Below are 18,311 nucleotides of genomic sequence, written 5' to 3' on the forward strand. Positions count from 1 at the left end.
TTTACTGGATGATGAAAAAAGTCTTTCTGACACAGGTAACTTACTGTGTGATGTAGCCCGAGTTGCAGCACTGCTGGTGACACCAGCAGTTGACTCTGAAGTTGCAGACATTGCAGATGATGGACATCCAAATCTTTAATTCTAAGCTGGACCCTAAAACCAAAATGGTAAACACAAGTTACACTCTCACTGATGTTACTCGGTGCACTGCCTTAAAAAAAAAAAAAAAAAAAAAAAATTAAAAAGGTTGTAAATGAAAGATTCCTCCTACTGCAGCTGTTTGTACCACTGTTGAAATTGTATAACTTATTCTAAACCCAGTTTGTAGGGAAATTAATTAAATCGTAAGGATTATCTAATCTATTTAAACACTTATCTCTAGCAGTATACCAAACAGCTTAAAAAACTTTTAAGTATTAAAATTCATACATGCCTAATAAAACTTTTAAACAGGAAATCTTCACCTAGGATGTTTGATTATATGAGCAATTAAATCATCTCTAAAGTACAGCAATAATAGTAAAAACATAATTGATAAATATTCCCACAACAAATTAACATACCAATTATGTTTTGAAATTCATCTGTAATCCACCCAAAACACACATACATGGCAATAATCAGTCTTATCCTTTATGAACATAGTAAGACATGGTAGGCAGTCCATAAGAATGGTGCCAAAATAAGTTTACTGCCCAGCTGATCCATATTGTTCAGACATGTCAATGTCACTTTCAGTCATTGCCTTTTGAGGAGCATTTTCATAAGGGTTTCATTCTAACAATCAGGCCTTGCATCTCTTCGTTGCATTGTTACATTTGGCATGTGTTCCTTCTTTACCCAAAGGTACAGGAATTTATTGAAAAATATTCCTATATGGGTCTGTTTTACAACCTGCAGCCATGGCAGTTTTTTCTCCAGTTCCCAGATGTTGAAATCAGTGCTACAGGCTGCACTCTGAAGAATGTTGTCCCTTCTCCCACGGTGTCTTGCTTTGACAGCATTGTTGCTCCTTTCTGGTTGTGTACTCTGGTCCTCCTTCCTTGTTACATAACTCCTTCCCCTCTCCTCCCCCCACATTGTCCTCAGAATACAAAACAACAACAAACTAAGATTTCTGCTTGAGTAACCACACGCCTTTTGTACTGCAGTATTTTAGTTGTTTAGAAACTGAAGGAAGCAGTCGAGAATTAATGAATTTGTTTGCTTGTAGTGCAAGGAGACAGGGCAAGGCCATTTACTTGATGGTCAAGAAGGCGAGGGCTTGGTAGTTAGTGGGCAGATCAGGGTTTTTCCAGGAGCTGGAGAGAGAGAGTTTCCATGGTGGTGGAGTCATAGATATTCATAATTTGAGAACTCGTCCAATCTTATCTCAGATAGGGAAAACTGTAAATAGGATATGGCACCACCCTGATGGGCTCAGGCGATGATCATGTTGATAGAGCTGATGGTGTCTCCTGGAGTCCTGGACTGGGTCCCAACACCTGTGAGTGACTTGCCACTCTCTTGCACCCAGTGTCACAGCCCCTGGTCCCACACAGGATCAAACTCTTAATACAGTATATGACTTATTGTGCCCTATTTATAAAGCTTGACCCCAAAAGTTAGGTGTTTTTTCCTTGATGCTTTTTCTGTATAGGAAAGCACCATTTAACTGCAATTTTTTGATAGTTTCATGGATTCAGCACTTTAAAAATGTTTTAAGAGATTGTAATAAGTTTAGACCTTAACATATTTTGTATTAAATTCAGACTTCATTTTAAGCAGATTGTTTTTTTTTTTTTTTTTTAAGAAAAACGTTGGTATAATTTAAATTGTACAAAATGGATTTTTTTTTAATTTAAAAAAAATGGATTTTATCCACTCTTGTCTAGTGTCATCAGAGACCATAAGAAGGATGCTCTTGCTGACTGGTGTCTGCAGACCCAATAGAGAGAAATAAAATAGTTGCTACTCTGACGATTCTGCTTGCTCAGTCTCTTGCCATCTGAGTTCCCGGACACATTCAGGGCTTGTCTAAACCACAAGATGCACTGGTTTAACCAAAATTAGTTTAAAACAGATTTAGTCAAACAGTGGCTTGCATTGTTTTAAACACTTATGTTTGTTTAAAACTGATGTTTGTTTAGTTTGCACCTGTAAATACACTGCAAGTCAAACCAATGAAAGCCAAGTTTAAACCTACTTGAGTGTTCATCCAGGGTTTTTCCACTGGTTAATTAAACCAATTTGAAAATGCAGCTTTAGTTAAACCAGTGTGCAATTACGTAGGCTAGACCTTGCTGTTCCAGCCACCTCTAAGCGGCTGCTATTTGTGTGTTCTCTGAAGATGATCGCTCCAGTTTGATGCTCCTGTTTACTGCTCGTAGATCTCAGAATAGCTCAATTGACTTAGCTGCTTTAAAATGTATGTAGCCATTGGCAAGTTTTAGTGAGCCCAATTATCTTTCTAAATTTGAATGCTTTCAAATATCTTACTTTTATTAGGTCTATTAATACTTAAGGACAACAATGTGTTCAGCTAGATTAACTAACAGCACTTTATTGTTCCCTTGTTAGGGCCACATCTTACTTGCTTGACTGAAGTTCTGTCTTCAATAGGGAAATTTGTGTGCCTAACACATGCTGCTATGTCCTTTCTATTCAGGTTCCCGGGATGGCTCGATTGGTCTCTGGGAGGTGACGGAGGATGTGCTGACTAAAGCGATGCAGGCACAACCTCTCTAGAGTCCCTGTCTACGCTCACATAACACACAGGGCACTGAAAGATATCCCCAAGGAGAACACCAATCCAGACAACTGTAAAGTCCGAGCACTGGCATTCAACAATAAGAACAAGGTCAGTAAGATAGAACAGGGAACCTGAGTAGTGAAAAATTGCAACCTTTCAGTTTGTAAAATGGATACAAAATTCTACTGGAATCACTTAAGTAAATTACAGCAAACCTGCATTTGCGATGTATTTTGCTTGCTGATTCTTTTGTCTTCCTCTTCTCTGATACTGTTCTTTGTCTGCTTTTGTCTCTGCCATTAACAAACAGATAGGACTGGAGCAAACATAAAATTTACTTTTGGAAGGAAGAGCTTCCTGTGGGTTTTCCTGGTTTTAAGCTCGTTGGCCTATGGAATGTGTCTATACAATAAATACAACAGGCAAAATACTAGACCAGTTTGGACCACGCTCACTGGTGGTAATCCTTTCCCCACTCTTAACTGGTGTATAATTCCCTCACCATGTGCTTGTCAATAGTGTTGTTGTTGATCAGTGCATGTCTGCCAGTGGTCAGCTAATGAGCATTCAACTTATCTGGATCCTAAGACATACATTAGACAACTCAACATTTTTTGTTGGCAGAGCTTGTTTTTGGTATTGGTCAAACTATAAAAATGTGAAACTGTATGCTTGAAAACGAATTAATACCATTGTTAGGGAGGAGGAGATGGCTTCTAAAAGGACTCTCTCTGTTGTGATGCAAGACTTACATTTTTGTGAAAATGCATATATGCGATCTAATATTTATTGCCCCATATTGCTTTAGGTGCTGGTGCTGAGAATTGCTAATGCTAACTTGTAGTTCATTTTCTAAGGGTTGGTCACTTGATCAAACAAAGTTCTTATATGGGCCAAGCTACCGTTGGTTGTAGGCTTTCCAGTTCACTTCTGTCCTTCCCACTGTACCTTCGTGCTCTTGTATCCACTGAAATCAACATGCAGTTAAGACTTATCTTGTACAAATTCATCAACAGTTCCAGGTAGCATTAATTTATATGTTCAACTCAAGTCACTAAAGTAGCCTTTAAAACAGCTGCTTTGCATGAAATTTTTTGTAAGGATATATCATCTGGAAGCTAACTGTTTTTCTTCTTTTAGGAGCTAGGAGCTGTGTCCCTGGATGGGTACTTTCATCTTTGGAAAGCAGAGCACACGCTATCAAAGGTTTGCCTCTCTCGTGTATTACACTAAATTTCAATAGTTAACCTGTCAGTTAAGGCTGCTTCCTACTCTGTCAGTTTCCCTAGAATGTGTCTGAATAGACTCCAGCAGTGTCTGTAAGACGCTTGCCCAAAACCTTGATTTAAAGGTTGAAAAGTTCATAGCAGAGGCAAGGTTTATGAAGTTAGAGCACTGGACGGATGACTACTTATTTCCCTTTGGGGGGGGGGGGGGAAGCTCCTAATTTCTTACCAATCTTGGACAAATTAGGAGCTTTTACTTGTCTTGTTCTAATGTTAGTTATACTAAGGGTTTATCAATATGAGGAAGTTGCCCTGGTTAACTTAGGCCTGATCTACATTTAAAACTTACATGTTGTTGCTAATGTTGTTCAGGGAGGTGGTGTTACTGTGCAGGCTGAACTCTTCTGCCGGTGTACATTGCATCTGCAAGAAGGGGCTATGCCAAAATAGACTCTGTAGTGGAGACATGGCAGTAAGATGTGCTTTCAAACTGGTTTAGGACTGGTGCAAACTGCTGTTGATGCTGGTTTGGTTTAAACTAGGCGTACTTCAATTTAGGTTAAGTTAATAAGGAACAGATTTAACAAAGTTGAAGCAAGAGTGTCTACCAGGAATTGTACCAGTGTAACTAAGGTCTGTTTAAAAACAGTTTTTAGCTAAACCAGTACAATTCCTACATGTGGGCAGGGTCTAAATGCCTGTCTCCCTCCCTTCCCTGCTCTCCAGAGCTGCAGTTCCAGCTTTTCTTCACTCAGTGGCATTACCTTCTCTCCTTGCCCCTCTTTCAAGTCTTTGCCCTATATATCAAATAGTTACCTTCTTCCAGAAGAGTTTTCCAAGTCCATGTTATTGCTTGAGTGTAGTTCCCTCAAATATGGCTACAAGGGAGTTTAGTTTTTGTTCAGTCACTTGCATCCCTCTCCCCCCACACATTTTTAGTTAACTTCTCTCTCCATTTATTTCCAGCTACTTTCCACCAAGTTGCCATACTGCAGGGAGAATGTGTGTCTGGCCTATGGTCAGGAGTGGTCAGTGTATGCAGTAGGATCTCAGGCACATGTCTCCTTTCTGGATCCAAGGCAACCTTCCCACAATGTTAAATCCGTCTGTTCCAGAGAACGAGGCAGTGGTAAGGAAACTTCAAAGTGAAGTTTCAAATTGTTGATCTTTCCAAAAAGGTAACAGTCAGGGCTGCAATAAAATACAGTAGGCTAGTAAATATCAAGGCTTTTCCTGTGAACTTCCCAGATCAGTAGCAGTATATGAAAACTTAACCTTTGCACTAATGCTCCCGCACAAAACTGATTAAAACAGTGTCTCTGAAGCTAGGCAATCACCTTGCTCTTTAATCGGGTCTAATTAAAATTTCTCTGTTTAGACTTTGTCACGCTTAAAGGGATGCTATCGCTTCAGAGTATATGTTGTAAACTACTTAATAATAGTGCAGTAGATTACAAATATATTCGATTTTCAGTAACTATTGGTACTCTGTTTACTTCTTGCATTTGTATGTGCTGCGAATGATAACTGTTTAGTCACTTTCATGCCCTGTACTACATTACTGAGTTCCAACTCTTGCAAGAGAATGTGTTTTAGAATTTTAAAACCATGAATGAAACATTTCTAGGGTTTAAATTTATAAAATCTGTTCTTACAAAATTTAAATTAAGCCAAATGTAAATAGTCTAATGTAAACTTCTGTACTGTTTTGGGTATACACAGTGAACTTTAGGTACCCAAGTGTTGGAAAGTTAATGCCTACATCTATATTCAGTTTTTACTGAGTTGAATCCCTACACTACTATGGTTTAATTTTAAGCACCTGGGCTTGAAAATATTGGCCAACAGCTCTTTGCTGCTGAATGTTCCTTTATGAACCAATTTTGAAGTGCCATTTTCCAAAGTGTGCTCTAAAACATCCTCCTGATAAACTGGGAGAAATCCGTGAGGTACTAATTATGTGGTTGGTAGAGAAGGATCCAAAGTTTTATAATAAAGCTATAAATGCAGGAATTGGTTTGGAGACCATGTGTCTTCTGTGTGCATTCATCATCCCTACCTCCCTTGTGTGAGCACCCTGAGGATTGCTCTTCAAGAGCAGCTTCAGAGTAACAGAAATAAAAGGGCACCCCCTGTGCTATTTTTCTAGCCCAAATGATGAACTCTTACTGACTATGCTAGCCTCTGCTCCCTTATACCGAGTCCGAACTTACTCGCACCACTGAATTGCCAAACCCAAATCTTTGTTACATGTAAAAACGGCATAGCTGGATGGGAGCAGGCATATTATTTACACTCAATTTTCACTTTCCATTTTGAATGTTTAATTTTATTTTATTTTAAACCAAATGTAGCATGCTTCATAAGCTTCTTGTATCATACTACGAAGGTGGCAGAAGCTGTTTTGGTTCCTCACTGATTTATTGGGTTTCTTTGTGGATCTACAAAACAAATTCTTATATAGCAAATAGCGAAATGATGACTGCGACCTTAACAAAGTAATGCTACATACTTTTGTTTGGGTAACTCTGTCCCCAAAGCAGATCAGTTTAAATGACTCTAGTTCAGGGCACAAACCTAGATTTTGAAGTGATGTTTGGAACGCAGGAGATGAGTCTTAAAGGACAGTCTCCTTCCTAGTGATTAGTACATCTGCATATGATAGCCCTCAAAGTCGTCATGGGTCTGCTCCTGTCTCATTGAAATGAAGGAGGTCTTTCCATATTGTTTCCTTGTGCGCCCCTGTCTGTACCACCTCTCTAGTTCAGGTCTATACTTAGATTGTAAGTCCTTGGGGACAGGGCCCATCTTTTGATTCTGTTTGTATGTTGTCGGCACAAGGGTGCCCTGCTCTGTTAGTGGGGCTCCTTGGCACGCTACTCTGATCTAAATAATGGGACCTGGATCAGATCCTTTGCGGGGAGAGGGGAAGATATTTGCAATAGCAGCTGTGATTTCTGTAACATAAATAGAACTGACTTGTGCTGTCTTATAGTGAAAGGGAAACGAAATAATCTGCCTACTAATACATTCTTGTAACAAACAAAAAATAACCCTAAAGCAGCACCCCACCACTGCATAGCCAGAGCATGCATCTCCTCTTAAATGTGAATTGTAACATTCCTTTCTCTTCGACAGGTATTCGGTCAGTGAGCTTTTATGAGCACATTATAACAGTGGGAACAGGGCAGGGTTCCTTGTTGTTTTACGACATCCGAGCCCAAAAGTTCCTGGATGAAAAGCCCAATCACACCTGCCGTGGACAAAAACAGAAACTAGGAGGAAGTGAAATTTTTAAAGTTGACGACCGGGAAAGGCTGGCTTGTGAGTAGCTTGCAGCTGTTGAAGCTCTTCTATATAGGGATGCTACAGGGCTCGAAGATGAGTTAATTCTACAATTTTGGGAACTATACATGTCAGATGAGCTTCACTAAAACAGTGACTGAAATCCCTTTAGCCTTTCCTCAGAAATAACGACCTGTGGGGAACATATCTCTAACTCGTTGCAGTTCTTAGCAATGCCACTTTATATTTCAATGTATTGTATTGCACTGGAAATCTAAGTGCTCTTTAAAATAAGATACATTCTGTACCCTGAAGAACTTAGATGCTAGACCAGGCAGAGGGAAAGGATGGTGCAAAGCAATGTAGCACATATTAAGTAAGAATTAACATTTGATTTCAGCCTAACTCCTATTTTCAGTTGCTCGTAACTGTCCGTCACTTACAAGTTCTCTTTTATGAAAGCTTGAGCAAAATATGGTGAGCCAGTTTTGAATTACTCAATCTTGACAAAATATTCTCCTAGCAAAACTTTTGCATAACTGCTACTGAATGGGACAAACTTCATACTCTATTTTGTAGTTCTCATTGAAATCTCAGAAATAGATCTCTGTTGAGCATTGGTACAGTAACATTAGTTACACACAATTAAAGTAGATCTTATGTGGTCCTAGTAGACTTAGGCTTATTTGTTTGTGGTATAGAAAACTTAGTCATGGAGGCCTAGATTAGATATCTGCATTCAGGAGGGATCAAGATAAGAGCTGAAATAAAAAAAAAAAAAAATGAAACAAGTTGACACACAAATTACTACTTTGGAAAAAAATGCTCTCTCTATTTATTACTTGTCAAAAAAGATATTCGACTCTAACTGTCTTATTACCCTTGCATTCAGCATACACACTGCGTACACCAGGCTATGCTGTTGCTTAATAGAATGTGCATCTAACCTGTTGATTTAGGAGACCAGAAATACACTGTATTGGTGGAATTGTATAGGTTTTGCAGACTCGCTCTTGTTTGATTAGAACAGCTACCCTTTTCAAACTGTGCAGGGGCGGGGACCATCATCAGTGTGGGAAGAGGGGAACCCTGATCCTTGATTGAGGTTCCTAGGTGCTACCATAATATAAATTATTCAGAACAAAAGTAATACTCTCTCTCAGTTCTAGTTATTATAAATGAGATTTCCAACCTTATTTTCCCTCCCCTCCCCCCAGTGTTCTTTCTGCGGAAATTTGGGCCATCAAACAGACTGCGGGATGTCCCTGGTATCTCCCAGTTCTAGCCTATCTGCATATACCCCAGGGATCATTAATGCAGAAATTTTCAGGCTATGGAGACTAAATTTTGCATTTGTGAAACAAGCTCTTGTCTTTTGCTAATTTGCAGAGATACTGATCTGAACTTTCCTTTAACAGAATCATGATGAAACCTGGAGGAATTACTTTTCTGACATTAACTTCTTTGCAAATGCTGTTTACACCCACTGCTACGACTCGTCTGGAACGAAACTCTTTGTGGCAGGAGGCCCCCTTCCATCAGGACTCCACGGGAATTATGCTGGTCTCTGGAGCTAATGAGAACTCTTCCCAAATGCCCATCTTTACGCTGATTTCCACGTTGTCTTTCCTTTTTTAACAAAGAAATTGTGTGATGACATTGTTTTCTGGTTTAAATGCAAGTTATTTTGGCAGAGTTTTCTGTTGGTCTTCAACAGTTTTGTACATCTTTTTTTGAACCAGATTTTGCTTTAACTTCCTTGATCCTTTATATGAAGGGTTTTTTTAAATCCCTTTTTATTGTATTTACTCCAAATGACTCTTCCCTGTATAGGCTAACTACAGCCATATGCCCCCTACTTTGCTGTGAGGTAGGATTCCTTTCTTAGAGTGGTTGCTGCCAGGCTTTCTGTGAAAGTCCAGGGGCTGTGTGTATGCAGGTACTTTGTGTCGGTTATGTTATCTGGAGTGAGGACTACTTGTAATTAAAAATATTAAAAATATTTATGAGATAAGCTACTACTTTATCTGCAGAGTCTGGCTCAGGCCTGGCTTGATTTTATTTTTTAAGTACAAGTCTAATGACGCATAAAGGAAAGTAAATTGAAACCAAACTTGTTGGAACCCAGGGACAGAGCACCACCAGGAACATCTTCTCTAGCCCAGAGTGTAGCAAAGAAGCCAAGCCTGGCATCCCAGCAGTGTATGAGCAAAATTACTGTTTCTTGTTACCCCTTCTCTCTATTCTGAGTGTCAGTTTGCAGGGTTGTTGGAGCTACAAAGGAGGCTGCCCGCACTGCAGCGGGGGTATTGTGTGACACGCCAGCTGTTACGATGGTGGAATGCAGCTTATTGGGGCACTACGGGAAATGGCATCCCAGCAGGAGACAGATTTGCATGGTGACTAACTTAATTCAATCTGATTAACTTCCAGACTAGCTGGGGGTCGTCTGGGTGGCTGGGGCTAGATGGCAGGGAGGAGCCAGGGCCCAGGTACCTGGAGTCTACCTAAAGAGAGACACCTCTCTCAGGCTGGAGATTCCTCCCCCGCAGTTCTCCTGCCAGCAGTGAGTAATGTTGGCAGGAATGGTCCTTTCTAGCCAGTTGCTGCTATTAAAGCAACTCCTCTGAGCGCCTAGCTTATTGTCAGTCCTGCCTTGGACTTCACCAGGAGCTGTGGGTACAGGATGATGGTCTGGATACGCTTAGCGAACAAAATACAGGCCCAGTCATGGAGGGATTGTGCATTTCTGGTGAGATGGTCTTGTGGCTAAAACACAGAGTTAACCATAGGACTCCTTGTTTCTTTTCCTGGCTCAAGCTACTGTTGCCTGTCACTTCATGTCTCTGTGCCTCACTGTGCTGATTTGTAATATGAGGTTAATAGCATGCGTGGCACCTGAGGTAATTTCTAACTTGAGATTATCAGACGAAAGACATGGTAGAAGTGCAGGTTTCCCCCCCCACATTCTGATTGCACGTCGGGGTGAGGAAAGGGTTGTCCCATATGCACACCTGGATTTGAAGTATAGGTTACTTAAGCTAAGGCCTGACTTAATCACTTTGAAAATCAAGAAACTTACTACTGCATTCCAAACTTCTTCTAGTGGGTTTGTTGTTTAAAATCTGCATCAAAGCAAAAATTTAACATTAAATATGGTTTTATTACGCAGTTTCCAAGTAGTAGCTGTTAAATTATAGGGCTGTAAATGAAGTAGTTCTCTCAGAACTTCCGTTGTTTAAACTAATGTAAAGATTCTAAGTATTTTTATACTGTCACCAGTCACTGTTCCATGATGGGAACATGTTGCTTTTGGGGTTTTCTTTTATGAATGTGTGGTGGGGCAGAGATATAGCATTTGACTCTGTCCAGAAACATGCAAAGGAAAATAAATATTTAATCTACATGAAATATGGTGACACTTCATCTCTGTGAAGGAGTATCTTTAAATCCTGTCTAAGATCACTCTCTTCTACAGATAGGTTCTGCATTCTGTGGGGGGTGTTTTATTCCCAGGCAGGTCCTGTTGTTTGGGGTCAGATTTGCAGAGGCACTGAGCACTCAGCTCCAGCTGACATCTCTGAGAGCAGAGCAGTGTTAAAGTTGGGGTCCACAATGTTTAGTAACATTTTAAATTTTTTAATGCTGAAGGAAGCCTTTGGTCTTGAAATCTAACCCCCTTTATAGTTAATCATGTTAATTTGAAACTCATTTGTTTGTAGCTTTGAGTCCTTGGGGAAAATTGTTCTCTCCAGATTATTTTGAGCATTGTCCAATGTAGATGTGTTGGTGTTCAGGGGACACCAATTTAAAATTAGTCCGTTTCATTGTGGGGGAAGGGGGAACGTGGAAATGGTGTAGGTTCAAGTACTCCACTTGTTCCTGAGCCTTCTACCAGTGTTTGTCGTCCTACTGGTAACTGTTTCCTGTTCTGGGGGGGAAATTTTTCCCTTACATGAAAAGCCCATCCAAACAAGGTAAATGGAATATACACCCAGTGCTATCCAATGCAAAAAGAAAACTGGGAAATACCTTTCTTATATCCTAGTAATCGTGTGCTGCTTTTACCAGTAATAGATGATAAAGTTTCAGACAAATGTTTTAAGTAGATGTCCCTTTAAGATGGGATGCCTTATTGTGGTGTGATCCTGAATCTCCAAAATCAAATATTTCTTTTGATCCATTGCGCAGTTATGGAAACTGAGGCTGGGAGGGGAAGTGATATGCCAAATGTTGCACGGTAAATCAGAAGCAGAACAGGAAAAGAATCTAGGTTTCCTGATTTCTAGTCTATGCCTGTTGAATTGCACTATGCCTCCTTGACCACGCCATTTTAGATTTAAAATTGAAATACCAGAACCTGGCAGGGTGGATAGTAGCACATGGGGATCCAATATGGGTCACTGGTTTGCTGGCACAGCGGTGTCACAGCAATGGGGAGCTGTGAGCCCAGCCATCAGAAGTGGGTGAGAAGGCACAGCTCCCATCTTTCAAGCAACAGTAGACACCCTGTTGTGGGTGAATCTGGCCACCTGACTAGATTTCAATAGCTTTAAAATAGGGTACAGAAACCAGTGGTGTTCTCACTTTGTTTGACTAGCTATTTTTTTTTTTTTTCCAAGTGCTCAAAGTCAGATATCCCTTCTGACCTTTTTTTTTTCCCCTCAGAGTTTGCTTTGAGGGAAAGAAGGTTCTTAAGGATCATTAAGACAGACAGGCATTTTTTTTTCTGATATTTGACATTATAATTAACATGGTCTCCTATTTGCATTGTAATGTCTCAAGCAGTTTTATTTTATCATCCAGAACTTTTCATCAGGCTGCTATACAAAGCATGGTATCCTTGAAGCACCATATGCATTTGTTCTAATGTAGAAGCAGATTAATTATTTAACAGTGATGGACCCAATAGTAGCCAATTCATGAGTACTGAGTGGCAACCCTACAGCAGCTAGCCAGTGTGCTCATGATGAGAGAGAACCAATTTCCATTTCCTTTTCGTAAACTGTCCAGCTTTTTCCACCTTCAAGTAACATTATTCCTCCAGCCATTTTTCTGTTAACCCCTCCAACCTTAGTCTATCATCTCAGTCTGTCCTGCCAGCCAAGGAAGCTTGACGCAGCTCTCTGCAGTATCACTCTGAGAGAGCTAAAGGCCATGTTAGACCAAGCAGCCTCCCGTTAGAGGCTGAGCGTGTACCACCCCAGCCCTCCCAGCTCAGGAGAGCCACAGACCAAGTCCAAGTTTCATTGAGATTCATAGTTTGTGTTAATCCTGGGCCGTTCCGGTGGTGCCAAAAATATATAGCATATATATTTCTAAACTATTTAAAAAACCCACTTAAGACTGGTCCAATTCAACACCCATTGAGGTTAATGCAAAAATATACTATCATAATAATCAACTGGCAATTTTCATATCTTCTGGTGTGAGTCACTTCCATCTAAACTTTGCTCCCTGAGGTACTGCTCTTGTGAGAAGTTTGTAGCTGCAAAGTCCCAGAGAAGACTTGTATTTTTCAGATGCCCATCTTTGCAATGGTGTCAAAGAAGCTCTGAGAGTGACTCATCTCAAATTGCATCTCCATCTGAAAATGCTGCATCTGTTGTCAAAAGTAACTTCAGGCTTCCTAAAACAGAGAGATCAATTTATTTTTTTCAGATTGTCATTGTGAATTTTACAGCAATTCATGGAGGGTTGGTTTCACTGTGGTGTTGGTGGTCAGTTGCATCACTCCCAGATCCTAATCTTAGGGCAGAGTGGGGGAGAGGGGAAGGTATTCACACTCTGCTCTAGGGGCAGTTTGTGCATGCTGTTCTCCTGGGCCTGCAAGTAGCAGCAGCATAGGGGCAGGCAGGAGTGTGCGCAGAAAGGAGGGCAGGTTGGGTGTTGCTTTCAGAACCACCCAGAAGTTCTATTTAAAGGAGAACTTAAGTTGATATTGTCCCTTTATGTGGAATCTATTCTGGCTGTTTTCCATGTGCTGGAATTTATTGCTTTGGAATTAGGTAATCCTTGTAGCTTCATCTGTGCTAGGTCTCCTTATCAAAACTGGATACTTAAAAATCCTGTATTGGATACTTACAAAAAACAAAAAAATCCACAGTGTTTTCAAGAGTTGCCTGAGTGGAACCTGGTCTGTTTTGTCCCTAGACTCCAGAGGCCTTCAGAAGCCATTTCTCAGCCTCCTCTCTTCTAGCTGTATGCCGGAACCTGTAGTTCCGGCAGGACAGTTCACATGTAAAACAAAAATGCTGTGGCTGGCTGAGCTGTAGGCCACATCTGACCAACTGGGTAACAGTATTGACCGATACAAACTGCCAAATTTCAGTAATGGACTGAAATAAAATACAGGGCTATGTAAAACACTTGGAGACGTACAGTCTCCTGTCTGTAACCCCTTCAAACACTGATTCTCTCGTCTCAAACTAATATCTTGGAGATAAGGAGATTCTAAAAATCATGTGCTTTCTATAGATTTCCTTAATTAGAAGGGAAATTTCAGGTGCTGAATCTTAAATCTCATTAAACTTGTACTTTTTGTTTACCTGCTCACCAGGTTTCCTCTCCTATTATGGCCTCCTGCAGTCTCAGGGTATATAAATCACTGATTCATCCAAATAACGAAAAGGACCAATCAGAGGTTAACGTGCCTTTCTCTTATGGTACCTTGATCTTTGTAAAGTTATCTGACAAACTCATCATTGTCTTTTTCTAAGATGTAAACAGTGAAGTTGCAACAAGTTTGTATTGTTGTGACACTTTTTGTTTTCATTTGACGTTCAAGAATATGGGATAGACACAAATCAAATGCACTGATTTTTGTCTTGGATGAGTCCTTGCACAGACATCAGTGCTTACATGTTTGGTAATATGTACATAAGATGCTGGATCTTCCCCACTTGCCTATGATGTATGTGATGCACAAACTATGCAGGATGTTTAAAATATGTGGGGATCACAACTTGTGGCTTGGGCTTAGGCTGTCTTAAAGTGAACTGTAGTTCTTTAATGTTTTTCCAAGTAGACCACACTTCATAGACTTAAACATCCAATGCATTGAAAATATCAAGACTTCTGTCACTTGCCTGCTTCTGTTTTAAATTCAGGACCCAATGTTTCTTTGGCATACGTTGCTATTGTGCGCACGCACAAAACAATTCTCAGTATAGTTTATAGCATCAACTATTTTGATACAGTGCACAATCTTGAACTTGCACCTAAGCAGTTAAGCGAAGGGAGTAGAGGTTTTTCAAATGTTCTGTAGTTCATGTGTTTAACTTGAGGGCTAAATGTCTAAAACTGTCCATGCAACTTGCAAATTAAACAATGAAAACTTGCAGACTACATGCAGAACCAACTATTTGCATATGCAGCTCAGTGTCTAGAAAGTTAGCCTGTAAACAGCTGCTCTTCTCTGAACAAAGTAACTTTTAAAAAGAAAAGGCTTTATGGGGTTGGTTCTGTTTCTCAGTGACTTCCAATGTGCTGAATTTGAGTACAAATACTACTTTTCTAACTACCCTGAAATTCAATATGGTCTGAAGTTCAGCTGGGTTTCTTCTTGTGTATCGCTAATCCCCACTGCTTCAGTAAGTTTGTAAATGAGTCACTGATTGGAACTTTAGCACAAAAATTCTACTGAGCCAGATTGTCACTCTCTCTTTTCTGTTAGTCCTACAGAACCACCACGCTATGTCAATGTATGGTCATTAGTCTTTGGATATAATGTGCACATGCCTAAAATGGAGTAACCTAGACATCTTATTTAGTGTAGCTTTTGCCCTACTTATCCTCATTGGATCCTACAGAGCAGATCTAATCTGACTTGTTTTCTGGTTTGTAAATTTTAGCGGTTTTAACTTTCTCCATTCTTTCCAGTTCACCTTTAGAATAAATTCCAAACTTTTGTCTGGTCTGAAAAATATTAAAATAGTTTGTACTGAAAGTTGTACAAAATACTGGTTGCCCCTGGGTAGAAAGACCACTCTGTGCTGTCGTAAACCTGTTGCTACCTAGCTGCATGTGAAATGAACAATTCCTGATTTTTTGGCAACCTCCTACAGAAGCTGAAATTCTAACATCCAGATTTCATAAAGCAAGTGGTCAGTAAGGTGGGAAGTGATGGCCCACTGTGTGCAATCTGAGCAGCAGGGAAACAGCTAACAAATTGTCCTTCCACTTCAGAGTTAACTGCAGCGGGTACATCACACTTCCAAGCTGATTGCTGGTTCCTTCTGGTTACAGCACAGGGCTTTCTTCACAACTGTAATGGCTAGAAGTACTTTGAAGAAAAAAAAAATTAGTTTCTTGCCGTAATTAATGGGGGGAACACTGCTGCTTGGACCGTATGGTTAAGTGGCTGACACGAATTGCGCACAGTTTGTCCAAGGGGAATGCCACATGCCTGTTACTTTAGAAGACAAGCAGCTATTTTATACACTTGAACAATGAAGGTCTGGGGGTTCGGCTGCAGCTCTTCATCATCCCTTAACTGACAGTCTATTACAAACGCCTAAAGCTTGCCTGTGGAAAGCGGCTGGTCTTCTGTCTTCAGAGATGCCGTATGAAGATAGTGTGGGGAAGCACCAGTTTTTTCATTGATTGTCATCAGCCTGCCACCCACCCCTTTCTTCCCAGGCTCCTACTGTGCTCGAGCTTTCCAGCCTTTTTCCTGACTTAGGAAACTGCTTCATTTCTGGGGTGCTGAGGGGCAGCACTCTGCGCACTGCTGGAGGCCATAGTGAAGAGGGCCCTTGTTTGTGGCTTCCTCTGCTTGGCTCTACCTATTGATCCTGCATTACCTCTGGGTGGCAGGGGATGTAGAATTCCAGTTGGGACTAGTACTTCAACTGGCTGCTTCCCCAGGGCTTCACAGAATGCAGCAGGGGCTGGTCCCCTTGCTCAGTTTTCCTGCTCACAAAACGGCCTGCAGCAGGCTCTGTCCCTCTTGTTCTTCCACAAGTTTTGTTTCCATCATTCAGCCTTTTTGTCCCAGTCACTCTTCTGTAGACTCCAGCATGTTCCATCATGGCTTGCTAACTTGGGCTCCTGTTCAGCAGAAACTGGGGGCATGGCTTACGCCCTGCTGAAGCTGATGAGTCTTAAGCACATACTTCAAGCTCGTATGTACTTTGCTGGATCAGGACTTCTATAGTTTGATTCTCACATTATTTCTTCCTCTCTCTTACCCAGCGCTGGGTATTTCCCTAAATTGGTCATCTCCTCTGATCTGGAGGGCTGTGTTCCCCACTCATTCCGGCTCTGTAAATGAATTAATTCCTGCATTGCTGGCTATCTGGTGTTTTTTTTTACTTTCCACCTTCTGTTCTGGGGATGACTGCATATGTACAATCTCTACTGATTCCTACCCTCAGCTCTCCTGACATGCTTTTGGGACCTACCCTGTGAGGGCATTGAGGTTACTTGTTTCCATTATGTGCAGAAGAAAACTTCTTAGATGAGAACAAGCCTTACGGTGGAAAACAAGCTTTATATGCGGAGAACTGAAAAGGTACCTCTAGTTCAAGTAGATGAGGGAGCAGTTTAAAATAGTCTTAATGGAATAAGAACAGAGGTCCTGAATTTTGTTTAAAACGCTTCCACTGGAGGTTCATGACTCAGATTCCAAATCCATTGAATGTTGCAATGTACATCACGATTATTTCTGATCAATGCAAAGTGTGCCTCTTGGATTTCCTTAAGTATAATGAAAAGGTCAGTCTGTTTCACTTTGTGTCTCCAATGCAAGGAGTTTAACTGAAGACTGATTTTATATGATTCCTGGATTCAATGTTAACATCCATAGAGCAGTCCTCGCTGGTCTTTCTTGAGCAGCATGCAGTGCTATCTCTAACTGTTTGAATGCAAAAAAAAGGGGGTATCAGTAACAAATGGAACCTGCTGGGCTTTCCTTGTGTTAAGGAGATGATTTAAGTTAAGGTTCCATGTGTTTTTTATTAATTTTAAACCCACCGCAGTTACTCTACAGATCCAGCACCACTTTTTCTCTACTTTAAGGTGGGATTGCAAAAATATGAATCCAGCAACATGTGATCCCTGCTGGCTTGCTTGCGTATTTTTTTGCGGGATGAGGTGTTTTTTCTTGTGTGGAAGAATTCAAACCGGCTGCAAAGATTTGGCGACTGTCTCACTTCCACTTCCTAAATGCAGTTGAGCGTTTTGGGCTTCTCTTCAGAATGTAAGAGGAGAGCAGTTAAAGTTGAGCGATAACTGTGATGACTTTAGGCTATCAGTGTGTTGCCTGATCATATGGACAACGCAATGGAAGTTTGGTTTGCAAGTTGACATCCTTGTATTGATCAAGGAATAAGACTCTTAATTCCTGGTTTGGGGAGATTTGTGAATAGATTTATCTCCAAATCAAATTAAGAGGTTAATTTTCAATCTCACATTAACCGGGTTACTGTGTCCACATGCCAGAAAGATGTTGCTCTTGGGAAAAGCATGTTAGTGTATGTGGCAATGACCAATGCACTTTTTAATACATAGATCTGTACATTCTCATCTGAGTGTTAATCATTCTGTAGTCTGACAAATGGATCTTTTACTACTGCCCTGTTATATAGAATAATTGTAACTAACTGCAGTTTGTTTTTTCCACTACTTGAAGTTGTGTGAACTGAAATTGGTGAACAAAAGTATTTGTGCATCTTAATATGGATATCTCTAAATAAAATGTATTTGTATAGTGTTGGTTAGTGGTGGTCTTTACTGTTTAACCCCACCATTGTACATAAACCCAAGGGCAACCATGCTGAACTGTATTAACAACCTGCTAGGAGCCGGAAGTAGTGCCTAACTGCTGTACCTAACCTAGTATAAATGCCTAGTAGGTTTCCAGTGTGATACTGATAGCTAACTTGAGACCTATTGTCTTGGTCATGTCCCTTTTAAACAGTCAGGAGGCCTCCTTGCTGTGGCCTGGGTTGTTCAAGGGGAAATACGTCTGAACTGCTTGTGGCATATTAATGACTGTATAGTGAAGAACATAATCTCAAGGACACGGAGCAGTCCTCTTGTCCCCTCGCAGCCAGAATCTATCCCAT

At 40.6% G+C, this 18,311-nt stretch overlaps 1 protein-coding gene across 1 annotated transcript in view; it reads left to right on the forward strand.

The window, feature by feature from the left end:
- Positions 1-15,529, forward strand: part of DCAF12 (DDB1 and CUL4 associated factor 12) — a 37,071-nt gene extending 21,542 nt beyond the window's left edge. Inside the window, 7 exon segments of the mRNA XM_038401738.2 lie at positions 2,648-2,705; positions 2,707-2,839; positions 3,872-3,937; positions 4,924-5,086; positions 7,096-7,247; positions 7,249-7,281; positions 8,661-15,529. Of these exon segments, the coding sequence (XP_038257666.1) occupies positions 2,648-2,705; positions 2,707-2,839; positions 3,872-3,937; positions 4,924-5,086; positions 7,096-7,247; positions 7,249-7,281; positions 8,661-8,819 (764 nt within the window). The 3' untranslated portion in view covers positions 8,820-15,529.
- The last annotated feature ends 2,782 nt before the right edge of the window (positions 15,530-18,311 follow it).

This window comes from Dermochelys coriacea, chromosome 5 (genome assembly GCF_009764565.3).
Source record: "Dermochelys coriacea isolate rDerCor1 chromosome 5, rDerCor1.pri.v4, whole genome shotgun sequence".
Taxonomy (NCBI): Eukaryota; Metazoa; Chordata; order Testudines; family Dermochelyidae; genus Dermochelys; species Dermochelys coriacea.